At 33.2% G+C, this 25,108-nt stretch overlaps 1 protein-coding gene across 1 annotated transcript in view; it reads left to right on the forward strand.

The window, feature by feature from the left end:
• Positions 1 to 25,108, forward strand: part of LOC143052864 (neuronal cell adhesion molecule-like) — a 32,886-nt gene extending 7,778 nt beyond the window's left edge. The window contains exons 3-11 of the mRNA XM_076226004.1: positions 8,656 to 8,766; positions 13,715 to 13,828; positions 14,462 to 14,592; positions 20,237 to 20,378; positions 20,792 to 20,928; positions 22,518 to 22,650; positions 23,161 to 23,279; positions 24,009 to 24,165; positions 25,026 to 25,108. Coding sequence (XP_076082119.1) covers positions 13,825 to 13,828; positions 14,462 to 14,592; positions 20,237 to 20,378; positions 20,792 to 20,928; positions 22,518 to 22,650; positions 23,161 to 23,279; positions 24,009 to 24,165; positions 25,026 to 25,045 — 843 coding nt within the window. The 5' untranslated portion in view covers positions 8,656 to 8,766; positions 13,715 to 13,824 and the 3' untranslated portion in view covers positions 25,046 to 25,108. The remainder of the gene's footprint in view (positions 1 to 8,655; positions 8,767 to 13,714; positions 13,829 to 14,461; positions 14,593 to 20,236; positions 20,379 to 20,791; positions 20,929 to 22,517; positions 22,651 to 23,160; positions 23,280 to 24,008; positions 24,166 to 25,025) is intronic.

Genomic DNA, 25,108 nt, shown 5'->3' on the forward strand with positions numbered 1-25,108 from the left:
TTATTTTATATTCAAGATTATTTGCAAATAAAATGGCAACTCCTCTTTGATTTGAAGCAAAAGAATTAAAAATGCATTCTCCTCCCCATTGGTTTCTAATAAATGATTCATCTTTTTCAGTAAAGTGTGTGTCTTGCAGACAGTAAATATGACAGAGCTTTGATTTCAAGTATTCGAAAACATCTCTCCGTTTCTCTCTAGAATTTAAACCTTGACAGTTGTATGAGAAAATTTTTAATGAATCCTTAGTCATTTAAATAACTTAGATAAAGCATAAACATTCCATTTATGATTTTCATTCCTTTAATTACACCTTGGCTCATACAACTGTCAATGAAAACACAAAGCTGTAATATTATATATGAATAAACAAGTTGGTATATAAATCTACTTTCATGCATAAATAAATCTTTATAAAACATTGTGCAAACATCATAAGAATTGAAATAAATAAAAAAAGAAAGAGTAACAACAATCATGATTGTCATATTATGATATGTTTTCTGATTTTTGTTTATAAATAAAAACAAATTTGGGATTACCTGTTTCCAAAGAAAGGGGTTAATGGAGAAAAAAACTAACAAATGTATACCCACTCAAACTAAATTTCAACAATCAAAGAGAGATAATCCAAAATATTATCTCCCCTTAATTGTAAGATTGCAAACATGTATGTTTCAGTCAAGGTTTTAGTCAGTATAGTAATTCTATGGCTATTATCAAAGTCTTATTTTGAATGTTATATAATTATTTTAGTAATTCCTAGGGTATTATATTTTTTTTTTAATTTTTCACTATTGTCCAAAGAAAGACATTTGTCTCATAACCATACAATGGACACATATTTTGACACTTTAAAATGTTTTCCTTTTATATGTCATGTATGTTGGTCATTTATAAGGAGGATGCAAATTTCTTGTACAAAATGTACTACAATAACAAAATAAATAACCAACTAATTGAACAAAGCAGCACAAAAAAGGCCCAATTTAGCATAAAGTAGCATGCACTTTCATATAAATGAACACAAGCAATTGCAAACATGTTTAAACCGTTACAAAAGTAAGCATGTCAAGCCTAAAGCAAATAAAACAAAATGGCTGTAGTTGATAAGTACAACTTGGGTTCAACCCTAAACTATAACTATTCTCTCAGGATTAATTATCAATTAAGACATTAAAAATTTCAGCACGTGGTTAAATATCCACATGAAAAATAAATATATAAATGTATATTTAGAAAGTTGTCTGAAAAAGAGAACTGATTCCCTTTTCCTTTTTTTTTCTTCAAATTTTTGTTTTTGTTTCATTGATTCATGAATATTTAATTATTATTTAAAAGTAATTTGAGCGAGATATTCTATATTTTAGATTATTTAAATGAGAGTTACATGTAGGTTTATAGTTTTAGGATTGAATCCATTGCTCATTTGCATGATTTTTAACAAATGCCAGCTCATAAACTAAAAGCACATAGAAGCACATGTAAGAACAATTCAACACACATATACTTACACTCATTGTAGTATTCTAAAATGTATAAAAGAAATAATAAATACATCAGAAATGGTAGATATATGTACAAATATGCAAGCATAGTATGTGTATTTTACTGGAGACAAAAATAGTGATAACAGTATGTGACGGAGTATATAAAAGTTCTATGCAAGTTAGCAACAACGGAATTGCTTGCGAATATGCCACTGGTCTCTTGAGCTAGTGCGTGTTTCAAGGATCACAGTGACTCCTAAGTGACGAATGCGTGTTTTTAGTTTTTCATCTGACCTAATCTTGTATGCAATTTTTGCAAGTTCATTTCGGGCTTCCTTCATGCATGGAGGCAGATCGTCTACAATACGGATATTCTTTCCGGCTAAATGTGACCCATGAGATAAGAATAGCTCTTTATCGGCATAATGTATAAATCTAATTATTATGGGATTTGGTCGTTTTTTTTCTCCTGAATTCTGCCTAGCTGGTATTCTATGAGCATTTGCAAATGGAAAACTTTCTGCTTTAGGTTTTTCCATTTTCAAATAATTAATCATTAGGTCATCAATAACTTTCCAGATGTTTTCATCACTCTTTTCAGGCATGCCATACACTAAAGCGTTATATTTGCGGTCATGTTTTTCAAGTAGTAACTGCTTCTCTTTTAAATTTTTCACGTCAGTCTCAAAACCCTGCCTCATTGACTCAAACTTCTCTACCTCTAGAGATTGCACATTGAGTTCCATAGCCTCAACCCCTCTTTGTAACTCATCGTGATCTTGCCTTAATTCTTTTAATGCTTGACCTGTTTCTGAGACCTCTAACTTAACTTGTTTTACATCTTGTTTTACCTCCTGCACTAGATTTGAAAATTTATTTTCAATTGTATCTAATTTCTCATTAAATTTATTTACTTTTGAGTCTACTGCCAAAATAAGGGTTTTCAGATCTTCATAGTTGTATTTGAAGGACTTGCCATGATGATATCAGTAAATTGTGTGTCAATTTCAATGTTACCCTTTATATGAATGACATGTACATGTATGACGTAACATGTACACAAAAATATCAACGATGAAGCGATGAAACTATGTCACAATACCACGATTGAAAATTGCGTAATAAATGTCTTTGAACTAACTAAAACCTCTAGACGATGTTTTGTTTATGATATTTGCAATCTTTTAAGTATTTCTATTACATATTCATTGAGTATTTTGTTGTTTTCCCCGGACTTCAAAAAATTACATGGTGGCTGCCATTACAGGGGAGGTAAACCAATTTTGATAACTTTCGCTCCATGCAAAATACCCATCGTGACTTGCAGTCTACAAATAACTTGTACAACCAAGGGTTTTCTTCAGTATCAAATAGCAGTCAAACTTGATTTACCGCACTTTGATGGGGAAATTTTACAATGGCAAACCTTTTGGGATTCCTATGAATCAACTATTCATTTCAACAGTACTTTGACCGAGATACAGAAATTTAGTTACTTGAAGGCCCAACTCCATGGTCATGCCGCCCAAACTATTGAAGGTTTTGCACTGACAAATGCCAATTACACCACTGCCGTTAATTTGCTCAGTTGCGTTTTGGATCGCCTCACAAGATTATGCATGCCTACATGAAAGCTTTAATGGATCTTCCTTCACCGTCAAATGATTTAACAGCCTAAGAAGGTATTGAGACGTACGTAAGAGGTCTTGAATGCTTAGGTCAAACACAAGAAATGTATGGCGCGTTACTAGTACCTATAACTATTAGTAAACTACCAGTACAAACGAGAAAAAGTATTGCCCGTGAATATGATATCGATCATATAACTCTAAACAACCTCAGAAAAGCCATCACAAAAGAAACGAGGATTCTTGAAGCGGGACAATACACCGACCGCGAAGGTTCAAATACTACCGCAACATTTCTGACCGAAGCTCGTGATAAAACTCAGCGACATTTCAATACAAACAATCCACGTTTCAATGACAAAAAACGTCCATGCATCTACTGCACTGGTGTACATTTTCCAGGAGATTGCACGATAATTTCTGACGTGAATGAAAGACTGAACATCGTAAAGCAAAAGAAAAATGTTTCAACTGTCTAGGAAACCACGGTGTTTCCGAGTGTAAATCGCGTAACCGATGTAAAAAAATGTAACAAGAAACATCACACCAGTATTTGCGGGGAACAAGCTACAGATGGAAAAGGACAGGACAGCAAGGAGAAATCAACCGTTGTAAGCTTGGTAAAAACAGAAGAACCAGAAACTGCAGTAATGTATACCTCACAACACACAGGCGTTTTATTGAAAACAGCTATCGCACCAATATCATACGGGAAACAGATGACAGAAGCTAGTATTTTATTTGACGAAGGTGCCCAACGTTCATTCATCACTCAGAGCATAACCGAAAAATTACAGATAAGACCAAGCGGAAGGGACACAATTGAACTGTCAGCTTTTGGAGACAAGGAACAGAATATACGCCATTTGGATACAGCAACGGTTCAACTACAAACTGACAAAGGTGAGATTGTAACATTAATGCATTGATTACTCCAGATATTGCAGTCCCACTTCAAAACCATACGAAATATTTTACACGCAACTTGCCATACTTGAAAGATTTAAAGCTCGCACATCCGGCAAATAACGCTGATAGCTTTGAAATTTCACTCTTGATAGGAGCCGATTATTATTGAGATATAGTTCAAGATCACGTGATTAGAGGGAATGGACCTACAGCCGTAGCATCAAAAATTGGTTACTTGTTATATTGACCCGTAATTATTAGAAACGGAAAGAAATCATTGACTTCATCAGTTCTTTTGAATGTTACTTCACACCATGTAGAGGAAAGCGAGATCGAAAAATTCGGGAATCTAGAATCGTTAGGCATACGTTTACCACAACAGGACGATGAGGAGAGTTTTGTAAAGACTTATCAACAAGACTGTATCAAATTTGAAAACGAACGTTATTCTGCCAAGTTGCAATGGAAACTGGATCATCCGGACTTACCTTCAAACATCATGATCGCTAAAGCAAGGACCGAAAGCACAATAAGAAGACTAAGTCTTGAACCACATTTATTAAGAAAATATTCAGAAATTATTGAAGACCAAATGAAGAGAGGGTTCATAGAGAAGGTAAACGATAAAAACGACAATGATAAAAGCACTCACTATATACCACATCATGCCGTAAAAAAAGGATTCAACAACAACACCAATTCGTATAGTATACGACTGTAGCTGTAAAAAGTCGCCAGATCACGCAAGTTTGAATGATTGCCTAATGTCAACTCCGCCAGACTTGAAAGACTTGACAAAAATATTAATGGGATTTAGAACCAAGAAGTACGCAATAAGCACGGACATTGAAAAGGCTTTCTTGCATATTGGATTACATGAAAAAGATCGAGATTTTACACGCTTTTTTTTGGTTGAGCGGCAAGGATAATCCCAGCAGTACTCTTACAACATATCGATTTAAATCTATTTTGTTCGGTGCAACAAGTTCAACGTTCATTCTAAATGCAACACTGCTTTAACACTTGGATGCATGCAACACAAATGTATCAGCAGTGATGAAGAATGACCTTTACGTGGATAATATTTTGTCCAGTTTGGAAAATGAAGATGACGCCTCAAAGTATTTTGTACAAGCCATATCATTGATGTCGGAGGCTGGATTCAACCTTCGTTCATGGAGTTCAAATTGCTCAAAACTAACAGATTTAGCCAAACAACATAACGTATGAGAAAACGAAACTTTTTCAAAATACTTGGACTGAAATGGGATACCGTTAAAGATACGATCACTTTTAAAAAAACCGACTTATTTGATATTGAACTACCAAATATTACGAAACGTGAAATTCTTAAACAGTCGTCACGTTTTTGCGATCCGCTAGGATTACTTAGCCCTGTATCCGTACGAGCAAAAATTGCAATGCAAACATTGTGGGAATAGGAGTACGGATGGGATGAGCCACTACCATTAGAAATACAAACAACATGGAAAAGTTTAGCCAAGGATTTGGAGAAAACAACTTATACAGAATTGAAAATACCGTATTTTCCCAATTTACCAAACCAGAAAACCCAACTTCACGTTTTTGTAGACGCTAGTACAACTGCATACGGAGCATCTGTTTACATATGTAATCATCATGAGTCATCTTTAGTTATTGCAAAAAATAGAGTAGCACCGCTTAAACAATTGACACTACCACAGCTGGAATTAATGGCCGCATTGATTGGAGCACGACTAGCCGATCAATCAGTTTTACACATAGAAGACATAACTGTTTGGTCAGACAGTCAGATAGTTCTACAGTGGTTATCAACTTCAAGGCAATTGAAAAGGTATACGAAATAGAGTAACGGAAATACGCAAATTAACCAATACACAAGAATGGAGATATTACCCAACGGAAGTGTTCCAGCTGACCTTCTTACTAGAGAACTCAGCGTGTCGCAGTTTGAAAGAACACACTATGGTTCAACGGACCCGAATGGATCACTGATGCATCAAAATGGTCGTCGTGGAAAGCAAATGACAACAGTTACTAACCAGCACAGATATAGAAGAATCAAGTACAGAGGACAATGAAATAGATAATCAACAAGGAATACATCAAATTGTACAAATTACTAGATATAGTACATTATCAAAATTACTAGAAATAACAGCTTATCTATTACGATTTATACGAAATTGCTATTCGCCAATATTACAGAGAAATAAGGCATAATACGTTTCAAGACAGGAATTGCAGGATGCAACAGAGTGTTGGATACTAAATTGCCAAATAACTTCATTTAAAGACAAAATGTTACACTTGAAATTAAAGGATACTAAACCTACTGTTTTAGTTAGACAACTTAGATTGTACCTGAATAACAAAGACGCAATTTGCTGTGGAGGGAGAATTCATAACGCACCTGTTTGTGAAAATACGAAATTTCCTTATTTGTTACCTAGAAGTCATCCCTTTACGAAATTAGTTGTTCTTGATATACACAAGTACATGAAACATTCAGGAGTTTTACCAACAGTGACTCAGATACGACAAACTTATTGGATACCCAGAATTCGCCAATACGTAAGAGGAATTTTGCGAGATTGTGGAATTTGTCGAAAAATCAACAGTAAACCATATACATCATCTGATCCGCCGCCACTCCCAAAAGTTCGATTATTGGAAGCGCCGCCTTTTACAATTACCGGCGTCGACTTTACAGGAGCGCTGTACGTTAGAGATAAACATGATACTGAAAACAAGGATTTTATTTGTTTATTTACTTGTGCTTCAACGAGAGCTGGACATCTGGAAGTTGTACCGGACTTATCAGAAAAATCCTTTTTACAAGCCTTTAGAAGATTTGCTAGTCGTAAATCTAGACCACACACCATGATTTCGGATAACGCCTCGACATATTTAGCCGCTTCGGAAACGTTAAAGAAATTAACCCAATCACCATCGCTAAACGATACGTTGTCAACATATGGAACAACTTGGAGATTTATACCGAAAAGAGCGCCCTGGTATGGTGGATGGTGGGAACGCTTTATAGGAATTACAAAAACTTGTTTGAGGAAAACATTAGGTAAATCTTACGTTACACCATGGATACACTTCAAACAGTTCTGACAGAAACATAAATGTTGTGTTAATTATTTAATTTTCAGTAATATCTAGTCGATTGACATTTAAAGTTATTAATAATTTCATATTTTAACTTTTTCCGGCCCCGAGAATGTCGGGAATTTAGCGCGAATATATACATGTTAACGTTGCTACCTGACTTATGTAATTATGACGTTACTTATATAGCAATGGCTAGACCTTAGAATAAACACGATCTATACACAACGCATTTTATCTACTTTACACAACAAGAGTTGAAATTCAGACGGAAATGGGTTTCAAGGTGGTTTCTAATTAAAAAGTTGTTGATTTGATACCCTGTTAACACAGTAGGTTGATTGACCATGAAACTGTGTATGTTATTTTTAGATTTTTTTCAATAGCTATCAAAATATTTGATAGTTCTAAATATTTTCATAATTGTTATACAGAGAATTAATACATAATCAAAAATGTATAGCTTTGTTACTCTAATAATACCAGTTGTTGGTAGCATTTTTCCTGATTATTGTGTAAATTTTTATGACATAGTTCACGTTATTCATCTAATTGCAATGAAATTAATTTGTAACTTCGATAAAAAAATTTGATAAATGTTTATCTAAAATTGACCCATATTGTTCAAATACATATATAGTCTAGTTTGTCCTAGACCATATGATTATACTCATATGGTCCGACCGTACGCGTATGGTCGGACCGTACGAGTATACGCATAAAGTCCGGACCGCAGGCGTACGGTCCAAATACTCATATGGTCTGGAACACATATAAAACAGAAATAAAATAATGCATTAAAGTCACAAAGAGTATCCACTATTATATTCTTAATCTATCGGAACCCTAACTGTTATATAATGCTTTGTGTGTCCGTCATCGGTGATTGTTAAAAGTTAAAACTGTTTTTGCATCTTATAACTCCTTATGGCAAATTCAAATTGACTTAATGGCGTTAACAGTGACAGTGTAGTAGATTTTTTAAATGTTGTCCTTAATATGTTCTTATATTCCATTGTCTTATTGGTCTCGCGGTAGCCCTTTGACTCGAGTGTGAGCGGTCGTTAGTTTGATCAATGTTCCTATCAAAACAAAGACTCGAAGTTTCTTATCTGATAATGTTTTCGTGTAGGGTAAAATGTCTTTCTGGAAACAGCTACCTTTTGAACAAGCACGTTTTTCTCCGTGCTTTTATATTTCCTTTTGATTTTAACATAACCGTTTGCAGCTAGGTCAAGAGGTGAAATTCAGACGGAAACGGATTTCAAAGTGTTTTTTAATTAAAAGGGTGTTGATTTGATACTCTGTTAACACAGTAGGTTGAAAGACCATAACACTGTATATATTGATTTTATAAATTTAACTATAGCTATCAAAAGGTTTTCTTGTTTTTTAATATTTTCATAATCATTATACAGAGAATTAATACATGATCAACAATGCATAGCTTCAAATATTGTTGAAACTTTACAAATGATTCGATTCTTTTAACAATTCTATTTCTACAGATATAAATGAATGTGCCAATATCCCATGTCAACACGGTACATGTTCAGATGGAGTAAATGCTTACACATGTTCATGTAATGCTGGTTTTATAGGAAGGAATTGTGAGACAGGTATTTGCATATATTATATAATTATTCGTTTATTTTTCGTTGATACAATATTTTTGGATTAAGGAAAACTTGTTTCGATACTTATTCTGCATTAAAGCCAATACAAAATGAATACTGATACCCAATGGGGAAACATCAACATAATCATATTCTAGATTTCAATAAATGTAAATAAACATGAACAAATAACGGACTACCTATTCTTGTATATAAGTTAGCGGCAATAAGGGAAATAAGTCATTAAGCTTTATTCCTATGCAATAAGCTATCGCATAGGCAGTAAGTCTATTGCCTAAATGATGTTAGGCATTAGTCTAGGATTTAAGCTTAAATCCTGAAAAATGTGTGCAGGCATTAAGCTCAATGCCTCAAATATAAATGCGAGTAAATAAAAGACATTTATTCATTTAAATAATAATTTGTTAAAAAGTAACATTATGAGAACTTGGGCCTGATTATTCAAACTGTCCTTAGACCGGTCCTATAAGATATATTATGATAAAAGTTGGGACCGACTTACGACATGTCTCAGCATGCACATCGAAGCTATCTGATGATTATCTTAGCTAGAATGTTCTTACCGCTGTCCTAAGTATTGACGTAAAAGAAAATAGCAAATCAAAAATTGAAATATTGTATCATATTTAACCAACAACTATATTCCAAAAACCGATTAATTATTAGAAAATAATTATTAATTGATGAGTAATAAATAATTTTGATATTATAACTGTACATTTAAACTCTTTGAGACAAAACATTAGTCAAAAAAATATAACTACGTCTTATATTAGAATTGAACAAGCTAATTGTAAATAGTTAAAATATAATCATGCATTTTTCATATAAATACTGAGTACTTCAAAAACTGCTTTTTTTATTACTGCAATTAACGTAATTTTGAATATGAACAAAAGAAAAGATGCGGTATGATTGCCATAAGAGGCCGACAATAAAATAACTTATAAAATATGCTACTTATATTAAAACGCATCAATTAATAATTAAAAATTATGAAACTTGATAGAAATTTGTGTTCAAATCATTTTGTTATCACAAGTTGTGGAACTGTTATCTAAGAAAATTTACTTATCCAATAAAAAAAATGTAAAGTGGTGTGAGCAAAAACTCATATCTTAAGTTTATCTACTTTTGCCAAGTTCAAACCATCTCGACTAATGAAGTGTACAAATTTTCAAATACATTTAAATATTATAATTATTCTATAGGATTCCCTCTCCTTTGTTGTCTATCCTTCGACATTAGTCGAAAAAGCGAGACATAGCTATCCTGCATTCTGTCGGCGTCGTTAATTGTACTGGCCGGACCAGCGAGTTTAACTGGGTTTATGTAAAGATAAAACAATAAGGAGCTGACTCTTATCTCATTCCCAATCCAAATGGTGAAGAACTGAAAATACAAATTAAGATACAATTTTACAATGTGTTCAAAGATAGTTAAAGTCCATTGAAAATACGGATATAGAGTTCGTAGATATATAATATAAAAAATAAGATGTGGTATGATTGCAAATCAGACAACCGTCAACAAGAGACCAATATGACACAGAAATTAACAGTTGTAGGTCACCGTAAGCCCTTCAACAATAAACAAAGCCCAAACCGCATAGTCAGCTATAAAAGGCCTCGAAATGACAATGTAAAACAATTCAAACGGGAAAACTAACGGCCGTATTTATATTAAAAAAATGAACGAAAAACAAATATGTAACACATAAACAAACGACAACCACTGCATTACAGGCTCCTGACAGGCACATACAGAAATAATGTAGCGGGTTTAAACATGTTTAGTGGGATCCCAACCCTCCCCTAACCTGGCACAGTGGTATATAACAGTTCACATAAGAACGAACTATAAAAATCAGTTGAAAAGGCTTAACTCATCAGATTGACAAAAATTCAAGTGGACGGGGCCGACTGTTAATGTTCTTTATAATAATAGATAGATGAATATTCTTGCAAACGTCGGGTTCCGTTAAAATTGAATTGTGTAATCGCAGATACGAACAGTTTGAACGGTTAAATGTTCGTAGACTAGTTCCGTTATAACATAGGAGAATATATTAAAACAGTTCATCGCTGATGTTAAGACATAATTTGTAATGTTTTAAAAGGTAACTCACGCTGTGGTTAGCCACGAATTGTTCCTTTGGACAACGTGTCTTGCAGTTGTGTACCCGGCCTGCTGAGCAGTTATCGTCACTCAGAAGAAAGGCGAACGTAACACGGGTTCCTACACTGTTCTGTATAAAACTCCTAAAACTAGAGCACATGAAGTGATGTACGCAATGAAACATAAACGATATAAAATGATGATCACATGATGCACAAATGATGAATGGGTTCCAGATCTAGCGATTGAAAGCAAAAGCGAGAAACTGGATTCCACGGAATCCTTACAATTTTAATTTTTTGTTATACCACAAAAACATGAAAAAGTATGAGTTAATTCTATTTTTTAACTGTTAATATCACTAAATAAACTTACTTTTAAAGACCTGTCAAATGAACATATATTTATACTAGGGATGGCAACGAGTACTCGAGTACTCGTGTACTCGATCGGAAGACCGAGTACTCGAGTACAGTTTTAGTACTCGGATACTCGTTCGCCTGTTATACTTCTTGAGATATTATGTTCTCTTCACATTTCCACTCCCTTTTGTTCCGTTGAAATATCACATTTGTAAAACTAAATAAAACAATTAAGAGCATACATATGTTTATCATGAGGCTTCTATTTGTTATAGCAGTACCAGCAAAGTTCTTTCTTCCAAGGGAATGTTTTCATGTTCACTACTTGTAACAAAAAAATGGAAAGTCAACCAGTCTTTCGTCTGAAATTGTTGACCATATCATATTATTAAACAATAACAAAATCAGAGTGACCTGCGGTAAACCATACGCAACTGATTGGAGACATTGTTAACGGTGTTTGTACACAGATCAATATTTTCATGGATTACTAATTAACTCATCACACAAGCCGTAAAACTTATCTTTGTTAGTTGATCAAGACTTCTATGTAAACTTGATTGATATGCGATTTACATTTAAATTAATTTGATTACACTGTATTTGAAATTTAACTATAATTGTTTAATTTACAATTAAAAGATAGGCGAATATATGAGAGCGGCATTCAAACTGAAAAGTCGAAAAACTGCTGACAACGTCGTGGCTAAAAAATAAAAAAATCAGACAAACGAATGGTGCTAAATAAAACCAAACAACACAAAACAAGATAACTGAGAGGCACGAAAAAGCACAAGTAATTTGAAGACCAATATTTTTGATGATTAATGGACAATTCGTATCATAAAAAATACCAACTCCCAGGAACAGATTATACATATATTGTCTACTGTGCTGGACTTAATATTCAAATATTTTTTTTTATTTTATTGAAATTTGGTTCATATACACGTACACAAACAAAGATTGGTATTATGATAGATATGATATTTGTAGAAACGGCGGTCGGTAATTCATAACACAAACAAAAAACAAAAGAGCAAGCTATGTTTGTAAATCGTTTGACTTTTGGTTATGAAAGGTTATAACAAAAACACTGCTTCCCACCTTAAATCTAAACTTTTTAATAGACGTTTGAGATTCATCCGAGTACTCGCGAGTACTCGAGTATCTTGACCGAGTATCCGAGTAGTAAATTTCAGATCTTTTGACATCCCTAATTTATACATGTATTTTTAGAAATATAATTGAGAAACGACTTAAAATCAAGAATTAATCACCAACTATGCATAAATTCCAGAGTTTCCGTAATGACCAAAATTATGTTCGGCAATAGGATGAATAATAATCATCAGATTTCAGTAAATAAGCTTAATGCCTGAAATTTCAGGCAATAACTTAATGCCCAGACGTTCGCTCATCGCTAGGATTTAAGCTTAATGCATAATTTCATTTATTGTCACTAACATATGCTTACAACACACCATGTAGAAGTTTATTGTTTAAGTATTCGTTAGTTACGTCAGACCCCAGTAAAGACTATTGATCTTTCAAGTTAAGACAGCAAATTTTATATTAATTTTTTTATATATAACATGTATAAAGTGCCTTGAAAATCAACTGAACGAGTAGATCTTATTCGTTACTTTCTCCACAAGCGGGGCTTGAACATGTTCTTTTTATTTCCAAATTCTAAGACAACATCGCCTAGCATTGCGCAGACACCTCATTCCTCTTCTAACTATAGCTTATAAGGTGTTACCGTCTCATATGAATTAAACAAGAATATATGATACAATACACGAAGTATTCTTTTATTCTTTTTTTTTCTATATTACGATATCTCAGTAGCATGGTTTTCAATCCCGGTAAGGAAAGAACAAATAATTTGCAAAAGCTAATTTACATATCTAATATTGTTAGGTTGATGTTTAGACGAGTTGTATATACAGAATGTACACAGCCATGTACTATCTTCACTGCTAGTAACCCGATGGATAAATCTGTTGTAGAGTTGTCACTGGTTCAGACGTATTTTAACTTTTTGACAAATATCTTTTTTCGCCAGATGATAAATTGTATCCGCTTAATGTCTGAAATTCAAATTTATATTCTTCAAACTAACATTTAGTGTTCTTGTCCTTACACTGGAAATAGGACACCTGAATGGTTTGAATTATGTTTTGTTATTTGCCTCCTTATATCATATTTATAAAAAGCTTTGGTGTGTTCTTATGAGGTGTAGTGAGTCAATGCTCAGTATTAGACTGCATCATGTAGTCATGGAAATATGACAGAAATATGCAAAGCAAAGGACTCTGTTCTTGTACATGTATCACCCTTTGGTGTTTAGCGAATTATAAAACAATGAACTCTTGTACAAAAAGTCTCTACAAATTGTTATTTGAGCAATATCAATGTGTACACAATATACATTTATTGAAACGTAGAAATAGACGAATGTGCAAGTCAACCATGTCAGAATAATGGTACATGTGTAGATCAATACAATAGATACAAATGCTTCTGTCTGAGTGGCGACTATGGGTCAAATTGCGAAATGCGTAAGTAATTTCTATTTACTGCAAGTACAATGTATGATATAAATATGGTCTAACCAAGCGATACTGGCTACAAATTTATCAAAACAATAGTTTTACGACCATATCCGATGTTGCCCATTCTGTGTAAGCCATTCTCAAATCATTCATATTCTAGACATTCCAAAAGTTTGATCTCAAGTGTTCCCCGTGAAGTTATTCGAAGACACTTGTTCATGCTGTTGTATGCAAACAAATCAGTAAAACACTTTAGTGTTTCAATAGTTCATATTGTTTACTATGAATAAGACGGATGACTGAAATCTTAAAAGAATGTGTGCTTAGACTGAAATGTTAGTTAATACCATACTCTGGATACGATTCAAATACCAAACCAAAAATACACGAAGTTATAGCTATGTAAAACAACGACTAATTTTGGATTGTACTTGACAAATTCATTTTATGTTTGACATCTGTAAATATAAACATGAATATTAACATATGAATAATTAGGATATGTGGTACCAAGTGGATGAGTCATCAAAGCAACAATAGAAAAAACTAAAAAAATCCAAAATATTCTGTTTCATTTAAATTGCAATTAATATAGCTATATACACATGGACTACTCGCGATACATCATTTCGTACAAAGGTTCAAACATTTTGGTTAGACCAACTGTCATACTCATCAGATCAAAAACTGTAGACGAAGGAACACTTGTAGAAATACCATGTTTCGCAGAGGGCGTTCCTAATCCATTCGTTACATGGGATACAGTTGATGTAAGTTATATCCATATATGAATTAAGTAGTACTGTAATAACAATAAACGGTCTGTGCTTTTCTGCACAAGATGTAAAATAAAAATAAATTTGCATTTGAGCTATTGATTTAATGTTCCTGTCAGCTATTTTATTTAAAAGGTCAAAATCTGTTATTGACGTATATAGCATATTTCTCACCAGGCACTCGTGCTATACGATCACAACTTTCAAAAATACAATACCGTAGTTGTATACAAATATCAAAATTAGCAGGTACTTGACCGGTGACACCTTTAGTAATATTAAGTTAACATTCAGAGGGATCGATAAAATATTCGCTATGCAATATATTCATTAGCAATTATAAAGGTAAAAATATGACATTAATTGTCTCTTCCGTTATTATGCATTAGGACAAAATGTTAAAAAAAATTCGATGCAGATGTTTAAAGGCAGATGTAACCGAAAAATGTACAAATACACCCAAACAAGGAATTGTCATGTACAATCTTTTTCAACTTTTAGTTTTATGTTGCGTTTCGTTGCTCGTGGCAAAAATATGTAAAATCCAAAGCTTATATTTAGAAGATGAAGAGCTATAATCCAAAAGTTCCGAAAAGTATAGCCAAATCCGTGACTGGAATCAGAGCTTTGCATGAGGGAGATACATTCCTTAATTTATAATAATTTTTAACATTTTGTAACAGCAAATTTAATAACACAAAAAATCCGTATTTTCATGCCAGTACCATAGTACTGGCTACTGGGCTGGTGATACCCTCGGGGACTAACATTCCACCAGCAGAGGCATCGACCCAGTGGTAGTAATAACATTAATGGTACCAATTTTTCTGCCTCAGATGCGCATTTCGACGATACATGTCTCGTCAGTGATATAACTGTATAAAAAGACAAACAGACAAACAATAGTACACATGACACAACATAAAAAAAATAGAGAACTAAAGAATAAGCAACACGAACCCCACAAAAAACTACGAGTGTTCGCAGGTGCTCCGGAAGAATAAGCAGATCCTGCTCCACATGTGGCACCCGTCGTGTTGCTCATGTTAGAACAAATCCGGTAAATAGTCTTATAAAGAGCCGAACAGTTTTATCATTTTTACACAATTTAATCTACTGTGTGATGGTTCATATTCTGGACGCCAGTCTTTGCTCCTTTGTAATAAATCTACATACCAAAAAACAAATATGAAGCTTAGAAATGGAAAAATATTAAATACTAAACTCGTTCAAAGGGTATCTACACGTCTCAATCTTCAGAATCGCTTATCTAAAAATACGACCATAGCTAACGTTTTTAACAATAAAAATCGTGGTTACCCTTCTATCGATAAGTGTCATGCCAAAAAATGACTTACGTGTCCCCGTCTTTCCACCAACAATACAGTAAGGTCCACATTTAATGGTCGCACATTTTCTCTAAATTTTGAAACTGATATTACTTGAAAAACAAACAGTATTATTTATTTACTCACATGAAACAAACCGGGATGCGGTATTCAGTACGTAGGTGAAACTGGGCGATATTTATCTAAACGCACGCAAGAACACCTGTATCGTTTTAAAAGACCCAATAAATTCAAAAGTATCATTTATCAACATCTTAAGAAGCACAGTCATCCTATTAAATATTTAACAGTTCAACCTTTAGAAGTAGTAAATAAGCAGCCTGGTGAATCTCATTCCAAGTTTGTACGATCACGAAAAATAAATGAATTAAATTGGATTAAAAAATTACAGACAGTCTACCCTCTCGGTCTTAATGATAATATCATGGGAATTGGCAATATATCAAGAACCGATTCTGTTAACATTTTGGATATAGTTTCTAAAACTGTTCGTAAAAATCGTTCTCATGGACGCAGAAAAAATCGCAATCAAAGAAAATTTCGGACCAACCATACAAATATTTCGGACCTAATTTCCATTTCAAAAAACAACGGCAGACATTATCTGTTAACCAAGCTTTGTTCTTTACCTATAAATAAATTAAATAAAATTTTAGAGGATTGCAACACAATTTCATATTACAGTCCTAAGTATGAAATTGTCCAAATTATAATGGCATATTGTTATTCTAAACTGTTTCCAAAAATTGATCGCCCTGAAGATCATAAAAAACATTTTATTAAAATAAAGTATGTCAATAAAGGTTTTGATTTTGTAAATATTGCCGGTATTTTTAACGACCATTCCGTTAAAGACAAAATTCCTGGATATTTTGATAATACTGAACTCCCTCTCATTTGTTATATTTACAAGAAATCTACCAGAAAATATGTGTTTAATTATAGCCAATTGTGTAAAGATGTAAATATCACTGAAAATACACCTATGTCGTGTAATTGCAGTAATTCAGAATACACCTATGGACCAATTTCCCATGTTATAACAGGAGACCTTAACATCGTTCGCGACCGAGAGTTAAAATCATTCCTCAGTAAAGGACCTAAATATCGTCCCCCGTCAACTGTTAACTGGAATGAGTGTCGTAATATCATCAACGACTCACTCCGCGCCTACTGTTTGAAATGGGTAAAACGGGAAAAAGCTGACAAAAAATCTTTGGACTCTTTTTTTAATTCAGTAATGAAGATAGTTGATATTCGAATACAACATTTTAAAGAACATTTTACCCTTAACAAAAACTATAAAAACCCTATTTCGCGTATCAAAAATAAACTAACAGAACTAGCCAAGGAATTTGTTTTTGCCCCGGCTGATAAAGCTGCTAATAATATCATTATTGTTTGACGTAAATTTTATATAGAGGTTCTGCAAAAGGAAATCACGAATTCACCAACATTCCAACTGACTTCATTTTCAGAAAACGACATCTGTAACAAACATAAACTTTTAGCTACTTCTTTACAAGCAGAACCAAACACAATGAAAGTCCCAACTATGTACTGGCTTCCGAAGCTGCACAAAAAACCTTACAAATATAGATTTATTTCATCTTCCAGCCATTGTTCAACTACTAAATTGTCTGTTTTACTTACTAGTACACTTGGTACAATAAAAAACCTGATAATAAATTGTTCAAATAAGGCCTTTGAAAATAGTGGAATTAATTACTTTTGGAGTGTCAAAAACTCGTTGGAAGTACTTGATAAATTGCATGCATATATTGGTGATTTTGAATCTGTTCAAAGTTTTGATTTTTCTACCCTATATACCACTTTGCCTCATATTCTTATTAAGAAAAAATTCACATCCCTAATTAACTGGGCATTTAAAAAGTCGGAATGCGAGTACATATGTTCAAACTCTATTAGATCATTTTTTAGTAGCAATAAACAAAAGAACTATGTCAATTGGACATGCTTTGATACTATTTATGCACTTGAATTTTTACTTGATAACATTTTTGTTCGCTTTGGAGATTCCGTATATCGTCAAGTTATTGGAATTCCAATGGGGACTAACTGTGCACCACTTATTGCGGACCTGTTTTTGTATTGTTATGAGTTACAATTTATGACTAAAATTAGCAAAGACCCATCTAAACAACATTTGATACAAAAATTTAACAATACTTTTAGATATTTGGATGATATATTGGCTCTAAATAATGACGACTTCAGTATGTATACTAAAGAAATTTATCCTGTAGAACTTACTTTAAATAAAGCTAATGATAACAATGACCACTGCCCTTTCCTCGATCTTGATATCTATATCATAAACGGGAAGCTTAATACAAAAATTTATGATAAAAGAGATGATTTTTCATTTCCTATTGTTAATTATCCATTTTTAGATGGTGACGTTCCCTTGTCACCATCTTATGGTGTTTATATATCTCAACTTGTACGATTCGCTCGTGTATGTAACAATGTATTAGATTTTAGCGAGAGAAATTTATGTATTACTGAAAAATTATTACACCAGGGTTTTCGATATCACAAACTGGTCAAAACATTTACTAAATTTTATCACCGGTATAAGGAAATAATTCGTAAATATAACTCAACATGCAGACATCTTATACGTTCAGGTATTTCACATCCAAAATTTTATGGAAATATTCTTTATAAAGCACAAAAATGTCAGTATTCTCCTCAGAAACTAACAAAACCTTTAAATAGACTTATTAAAAGGGGATATAGTTACGATACTGTTGTCAGGTCATTAAAGATTGCATATTTTGGCTTTAACATTGATTCACTGATAGGGTCTTTGCATCGGAACTAAACACATTTATTTCTAAAAAAACAGTTGTTGGCATGACACGGGTTATGTTCTTCTCATATATTTTATGATAGTATGATACTAAACCCCTAACGGGAGGGATTGTACCTGATATTCATATGATGAAGACATAATCTTTCAATCAGTTTAATTGAGGTCTGGAGCTGGCATGTCAGTTAACTGCTAGTAGTCTGTTGTTATTTATGTATTATTGTCATTTTATTTATTTTCTTTTGTTACATCTTTTGACATCAGACTCGGACTTCTCTTGAACTGAATTTTAATGTGCGTATTGTTATTGTTTTACTTTTCTACATTGGCTAGAGGTATAGGGGGAGGGTTGAGATCTCATAAACATGTTTAACCCCGCCGCAATTTTGCGCCTGTCCCAAGTCAGGAGCCTCTGGCCTTTGTTAGTCTTGTATGATTTTAAATTTTAGTTTCTTGTGTATAATTCGGAGTTTAGTATGACGTCCATTATCACTGTACTATTATGCATATTTTAGGGGCCAGCTGAAGGACACCTACGGGTGCGGGAATTCTCGCTACATTGAAGACCCATTGGTTGCCTTCGGCTGTTGTTTGCTCTATGGTCGGGTGGTTGTCGCTTTGACATATTCACCATTTCCTTTCTCAGTTTTATTAATTTGGTAGGTCACATTTATGAAAGGGAAGGGGATTGTAGTTTGACGTGTGGAACATATCCGATATCATTTGTGAAACGGCCTCATATCTTGACTTACATCTAGAAATTGACAATGAGGGTCGGTTGAAAACAAAACTTTACGACAAAAGAGATGATTTCAGCTTTCCAATTGTGAACTTTCCATTTCTAAGTAGCAACATTCCAGCAGCACCTGCATACGGGGTATATATCTCCCAATTGATACGATATTCCCGTGCTTGCATTTCCTATCATGATTTTCTTGATAGAGGGTTGCTGCTCACAAGGAAGCTATTAAACCAAGAGTTCCAATTGGTGAAGTTGAAATCATCCATTCGTAAATTTTACGGACGCCATCACGAGTTGGTTGACCGTTATGGAATAACCGTATCACAAATGATGATATCGGATATGTTCCTTACGTCGTAACTACAATCCCCTTCCCTTTCCTGAATGTGACCTACCAACACGACGGGTGCCGCATGTGGAGCAGGATCTGCTTACCCTTCCGGAGCACCTGAGATCACCCCTAGTTTTTGGTGGGGTTCGTGTTGTTTATTCTTTAGTTTTCTATGTTGTGTCATGTGTACTATTGTTTTTCTGTTTGTCTTTTTCATTTTTAGCCATGGCGTTGTCATTTTGTTTTAGATTTATGAGTTTGACTGTTCCTTTGGTATCTTTCGTCCCTCTTTTATGATAGTACAACGATTAACAAAATCAGGCAAGAAACGTATTCCAGTCAAACTAGCTTCCTTTTTTGAAAACATGTTTTTCTTGCAGGGAAAGTTACATGCTGATACTAAACAAATTGGTCATTACTTAGTTATTGAAAATGTTACAAAGGCTGATGCTGGGTATTATATGTGTACAGCAATAAATCGAGCAGGAACAGATATCAAGGCAGTACAGATTCAAGTTATCAGTAAGCATAAAGGTTGTAGAAACATTTATAAAGAATAATTCATACTTTACTGAAGTAGGGATAAAATCTTTAAAAAGAAATGCTTTTTATTTAACTTTCATTACAAACCCTTTAAAATATTGCGATAACCGAAAAGTTTTTCATCATTTAGTGTGCTCATGTAAGAACAAATACGGGGATAAGTCAAAATTAGAACGTTACATTCATTTAATAGAACGACGAAATTGTGGTGAAATATCCGTCCTTATCTACGAAAAATATATCCTACCAGTAATGGCGTACAATGTTTTTTCTCGCATGGATGAATAGTTATATTAAAAGAATTATGTAAGCCTTGATATGTCGCAATCCACACACTCGGGGACTTGATAAAAATATCATTTGTATTCAAACAGTTATGTTTGCTTTTTAAGGAACACCGGCAAGGCAGCATACTCTACCAGTTATTTTGGCTCCTGCAATGGTGAATGTAGATTATTATACAGATGCAAAACTGGTCTGTAACATTACAGGTTTTCCAACACCTGATGTAAAATGGCTATATAATCAGGTTAGGCTATGAATTAAAACAAAAGATTCAAAACTCCCTAAAGAGCATTTAAACAACGTCATTTGTATTTTATATAATAAAAAAAAAGGCGTTACCATTCATTAGATGTATTTGAGAAATGAAATTGCCATTTTTAAAGGACATTCCGTTTTGAATTTCCCTTGGAGTTCGGTATTTTTGTTATTTTACTTTTTAGGTTGAATAAATATCAACTGAATATTGTATTGAATATGACAATTAAATTTGAGATGACAAAAAATTAGAAACTCACTTTCAAGAATCGATAAAACAATATATCTTCATGTAAAAGAGAATCGAAAGATACCAAATTTGTGAACTTACATGAACTGTTCAATCGATTGTTGTAAAAACTGTTCGATGGTGCCTGTTGAAATTACAATTCTAAAGAAGCTGAACAAAATATTACACCGCGACTGAGTCTTCCTAATACAATGTAATAGAAGAAATACAGAAAAGTCGGAGAGTTATATATAGTCGTGAAATTTGTTTCATGATCCCAATGATGATGACACTTGCTAGTCACTCATCTAAAGATAAGCCACTAGGACAGTCGTGTTGTCTTCAAAATTTAAACCCAAAATGAGAACCAAAACAACGTATACCAATTATATCTTCTGCGAATAGTAAATACACCACATTTTTAATTGTGTAAAGGATACATTTCTGAGGATAAGTTACAAGTTGTATGTTTGACAAAGACTTGCGACTATAAAACTTGTGCGAGAGATTATGATTGACTTAAATTTCCAAAACACTCATTCTACTAGTGGATTTCCATCGATTTAATTGTTCGAATAATAACATATTTTAAATCGATTATTTGCAATCAACATTTTTCTGAGAAGAACGACTTGATCCAATACTTTTTAAAATTAGAAGTCAAATATGGTCTGATCATGTATGTGTTGAAGTATTAACCATGATTTAAATTTAAATTAACCGATTGCGTATTGTGTTAAAAGATCTGAACTTACATATAGGTTTAGTCCTTTAATAACTGTTCAGATAAAAAAAGAATACCGCTTTGATTTTATTAAATGCTTTGCTGGTTTAGATTTCAACCATCATTACAACATACATCCTTAACAACAGTTGTTGAATGTTGTAATTATAGTATTGCTCCTTTGGTCCCATCTCACGGAGTAGCAGTGCATATACTGATTTGAAATGCATGTTAATTTTGCTCCCCTCAGAAATTGTGTGCAAAATTTCGTGTTGATTTCTGAAACATATACAAAAAATGTCTGAAATAACAGCTCAATTTAATTATCCTTATACTTCAAGTAATATATGTGACAACTGTGTGACGAATGATATATATACAAAGTTTAAAATATGTATTCAAATGATATTTAGAACATAATTGTAGAGTCCACGTTTCAAACAGAAATTGCAGAAGATCATTGCATTTGTTTCATTCCAACCGTTCATGTATTTTCAATGCTCTTTCTGTTTTAAACTTGGTCTATAAAGAAATATTTTGAAATCTCTTTGAATGAATGACTTTTAACTATTCGTTTGATATATGATTTCATATTTTGTCTTATCTTGATACTATTATTATTCAGATTCCTCAAGCTTCAAACGGCGATACATTAATAGTACCTAGAGTTACAAATGCCACCACCGGGTTGTATTCTTGTATTGCCACAAATGATGCCGGGACAAGTCAGGCCATTATTATGTTGAAGGCAACCTATGGTAAGATATGAACACTTTTTAAAATTTTGCCATGAACGCTGAATCCAAAAGAGCCAAAACAATCAAGAATATATGAACGAAAGAAATAATCAATATTTAGATTATTTAAATTTATATAGATTTGCAGCCAATATTAAACATTCCCTTTGTTAATTTTTTTTGTAAGAAAGAGAAATTGATAAAATACATTTTAGAGCGTTATAGCTTAGCTGCAATTGAAAAGGTTTTAAGTGGTGCACTTAGCTTGACTTAATAGTTTTAGGGATATAAGGGTTAAGACAATTAACTAATTGAAACTGATCTTGCCATTGTAATTTACCCAGAATGATAGAAAAATGCAAGAATATCTAAAATATGAAAGAATATAACCAAAACGTATGCTCTTTCTTCGTATAGTCACGAATTGTTGCACATTTACTGCCCATATTTGCTATTGGATTTTGAATGCTAAATAGATTTTCTATGAGCGATGTTGAACAGTGTGTTTTAATGATTATTTTTCTTTTTTAGATCCCCCTAAAATTGTTAGTCCACCATTACCAAGCATAAGTGTAGCGGGTGAATCACACAATTTTACATGCAGAGCTACAGGACACCCTATTCCGGTTATCTCATGGAACTTTGATTCGGTATTAGTTATTTGAGCACAGTAACTTCATTATAAATATCTTTTTTCTATTTTACTTGTATTATTCTTTCGTTTTCAATTTTGATTTATATGAACTTCTTCTAATGTGTTCGTTATTTTTTTGTAAACGAGTATGTAAGATGGACGAAAAATACCAGAATGACAGTCAAACTCATAAATCGAAAATAAAATGACAGAGCCATGGTTAAAATGAAAAAGACAAACAGACAAATAACATTACACATGCCATTACATAGAAAACTAAAGAATAAGCAACACTAACCCCTCAAAAACTAGGGATAATCTCAGGTGCTCCTGAAGGGTAAGCAGATCCTGCTCAACATGTGGCACCCGGTGTGTTGCTCATGTTATAACAAATCCGGTAAATAGTCTAATTCGATAGGTCACATGCATGAAAGGAAATGGGATTGTAGTTACTACGTAAGGAATATATCCGATATCATGATTTGTGAAACGGTTATTCCATAATATTCACATTCAAAATAGTGGCCCGCAGCAATGATGATTTGATACTGATTTAAAAAACAATTGTCAATTTCATCGAATGTGCATGTTAAAAATGAAAACATCAAAACATAGTATAGATAAGTAAAAAGCAATTCCGATATAAATTTCCGAAAGGTCGTCGAAGCAGTGAAAAAATTGTGAAAATACAAAACGAAACTGTTACTTCATGCCACTTTAATAATTTGTTTCCCTTTATTCATAGTTTTCTCGACTGCCAAGTGGATTACCTCGACATGTTACATTTGATAATGGAATTGTATTAAAGTTAGTGAATATGCAAGAATCCGGTGTATTGAGGTGCACTGCAGAAAATGAGTTTGGATCAGACACAAAATCAGCGCATGTTATCGTCAAGCACTGTAAGTTTGAGTAACGAGAAATACATGGAACCAACTAAGAATTATTGGTGTACCATATATACATATACCAGTTATTTGCTGTTATTGTCAGATACCTTATGTTCTATTCATGCCAGTTTGTCAGTTTCAATTTAAATATAGCATTTGTTTGGACGAAAGTAATTTACCTATGTTAAAATCTCGTAAATCTTTAGAGAGTATACTCTACAAAACCTGAAAAGGTCTAAACTCCAAAAGGAGCAACATCGGATCTCTTGACACAATAAGGGTCTCCTGTACAAATTGATCCATACCATGTGGATCCACATTCAAACAAAATGTTACAAATAAAAAGAGGAAAAACAATTCAAACGACTGTACTGGTATCTACAGATCTCAGACCGTGAAAATGTAGTTGATTGAGACGACGACATATATGCCTTAATGTTAACATATTTTGGAGAATGGGTCTTTTAAATTTTCATTAAAGATATAACACATTAAAAACAAATTGCAAACAATTCACATCAAAATAAGATAAACTGCATGATCGTTGAATAAGATACAAGTTCATCTAACAAAACCATATATAATTATGTCACTTTAGTTTAGGTTAAACTTAATGTGTATGCATACATTCCTATAGAAAAGACTATGTAGTAAACATAAATAACCTATATACGTTCCTCTCTATCTTATAATATTAAGTTCATATTTTCTGTGCAATACTATACAATTATAGCATTTGTATGAGGTTGATACAAGAATATATTGACCTGAAAGAAGTATATTGACTGAAGACGAAGTCCGAGGTCGATGGGTTGAGGTTGCTATATCAGCGTGACATCATGATGTAATGAAACATTTATCTTTATTTTTAGCCACTGCAGTAATTGGTTGAATGAGGACAATAGTATGCCTATTACATCAAAGTGAATAAAAATGTCGTATGATTTAGTAATAA

Source organism: Mytilus galloprovincialis, chromosome 11 (genome assembly GCF_965363235.1).
Source record: "Mytilus galloprovincialis chromosome 11, xbMytGall1.hap1.1, whole genome shotgun sequence".
Lineage (NCBI taxonomy): Eukaryota > Metazoa > Mollusca > Bivalvia > Mytilida > Mytilidae > Mytilus > Mytilus galloprovincialis.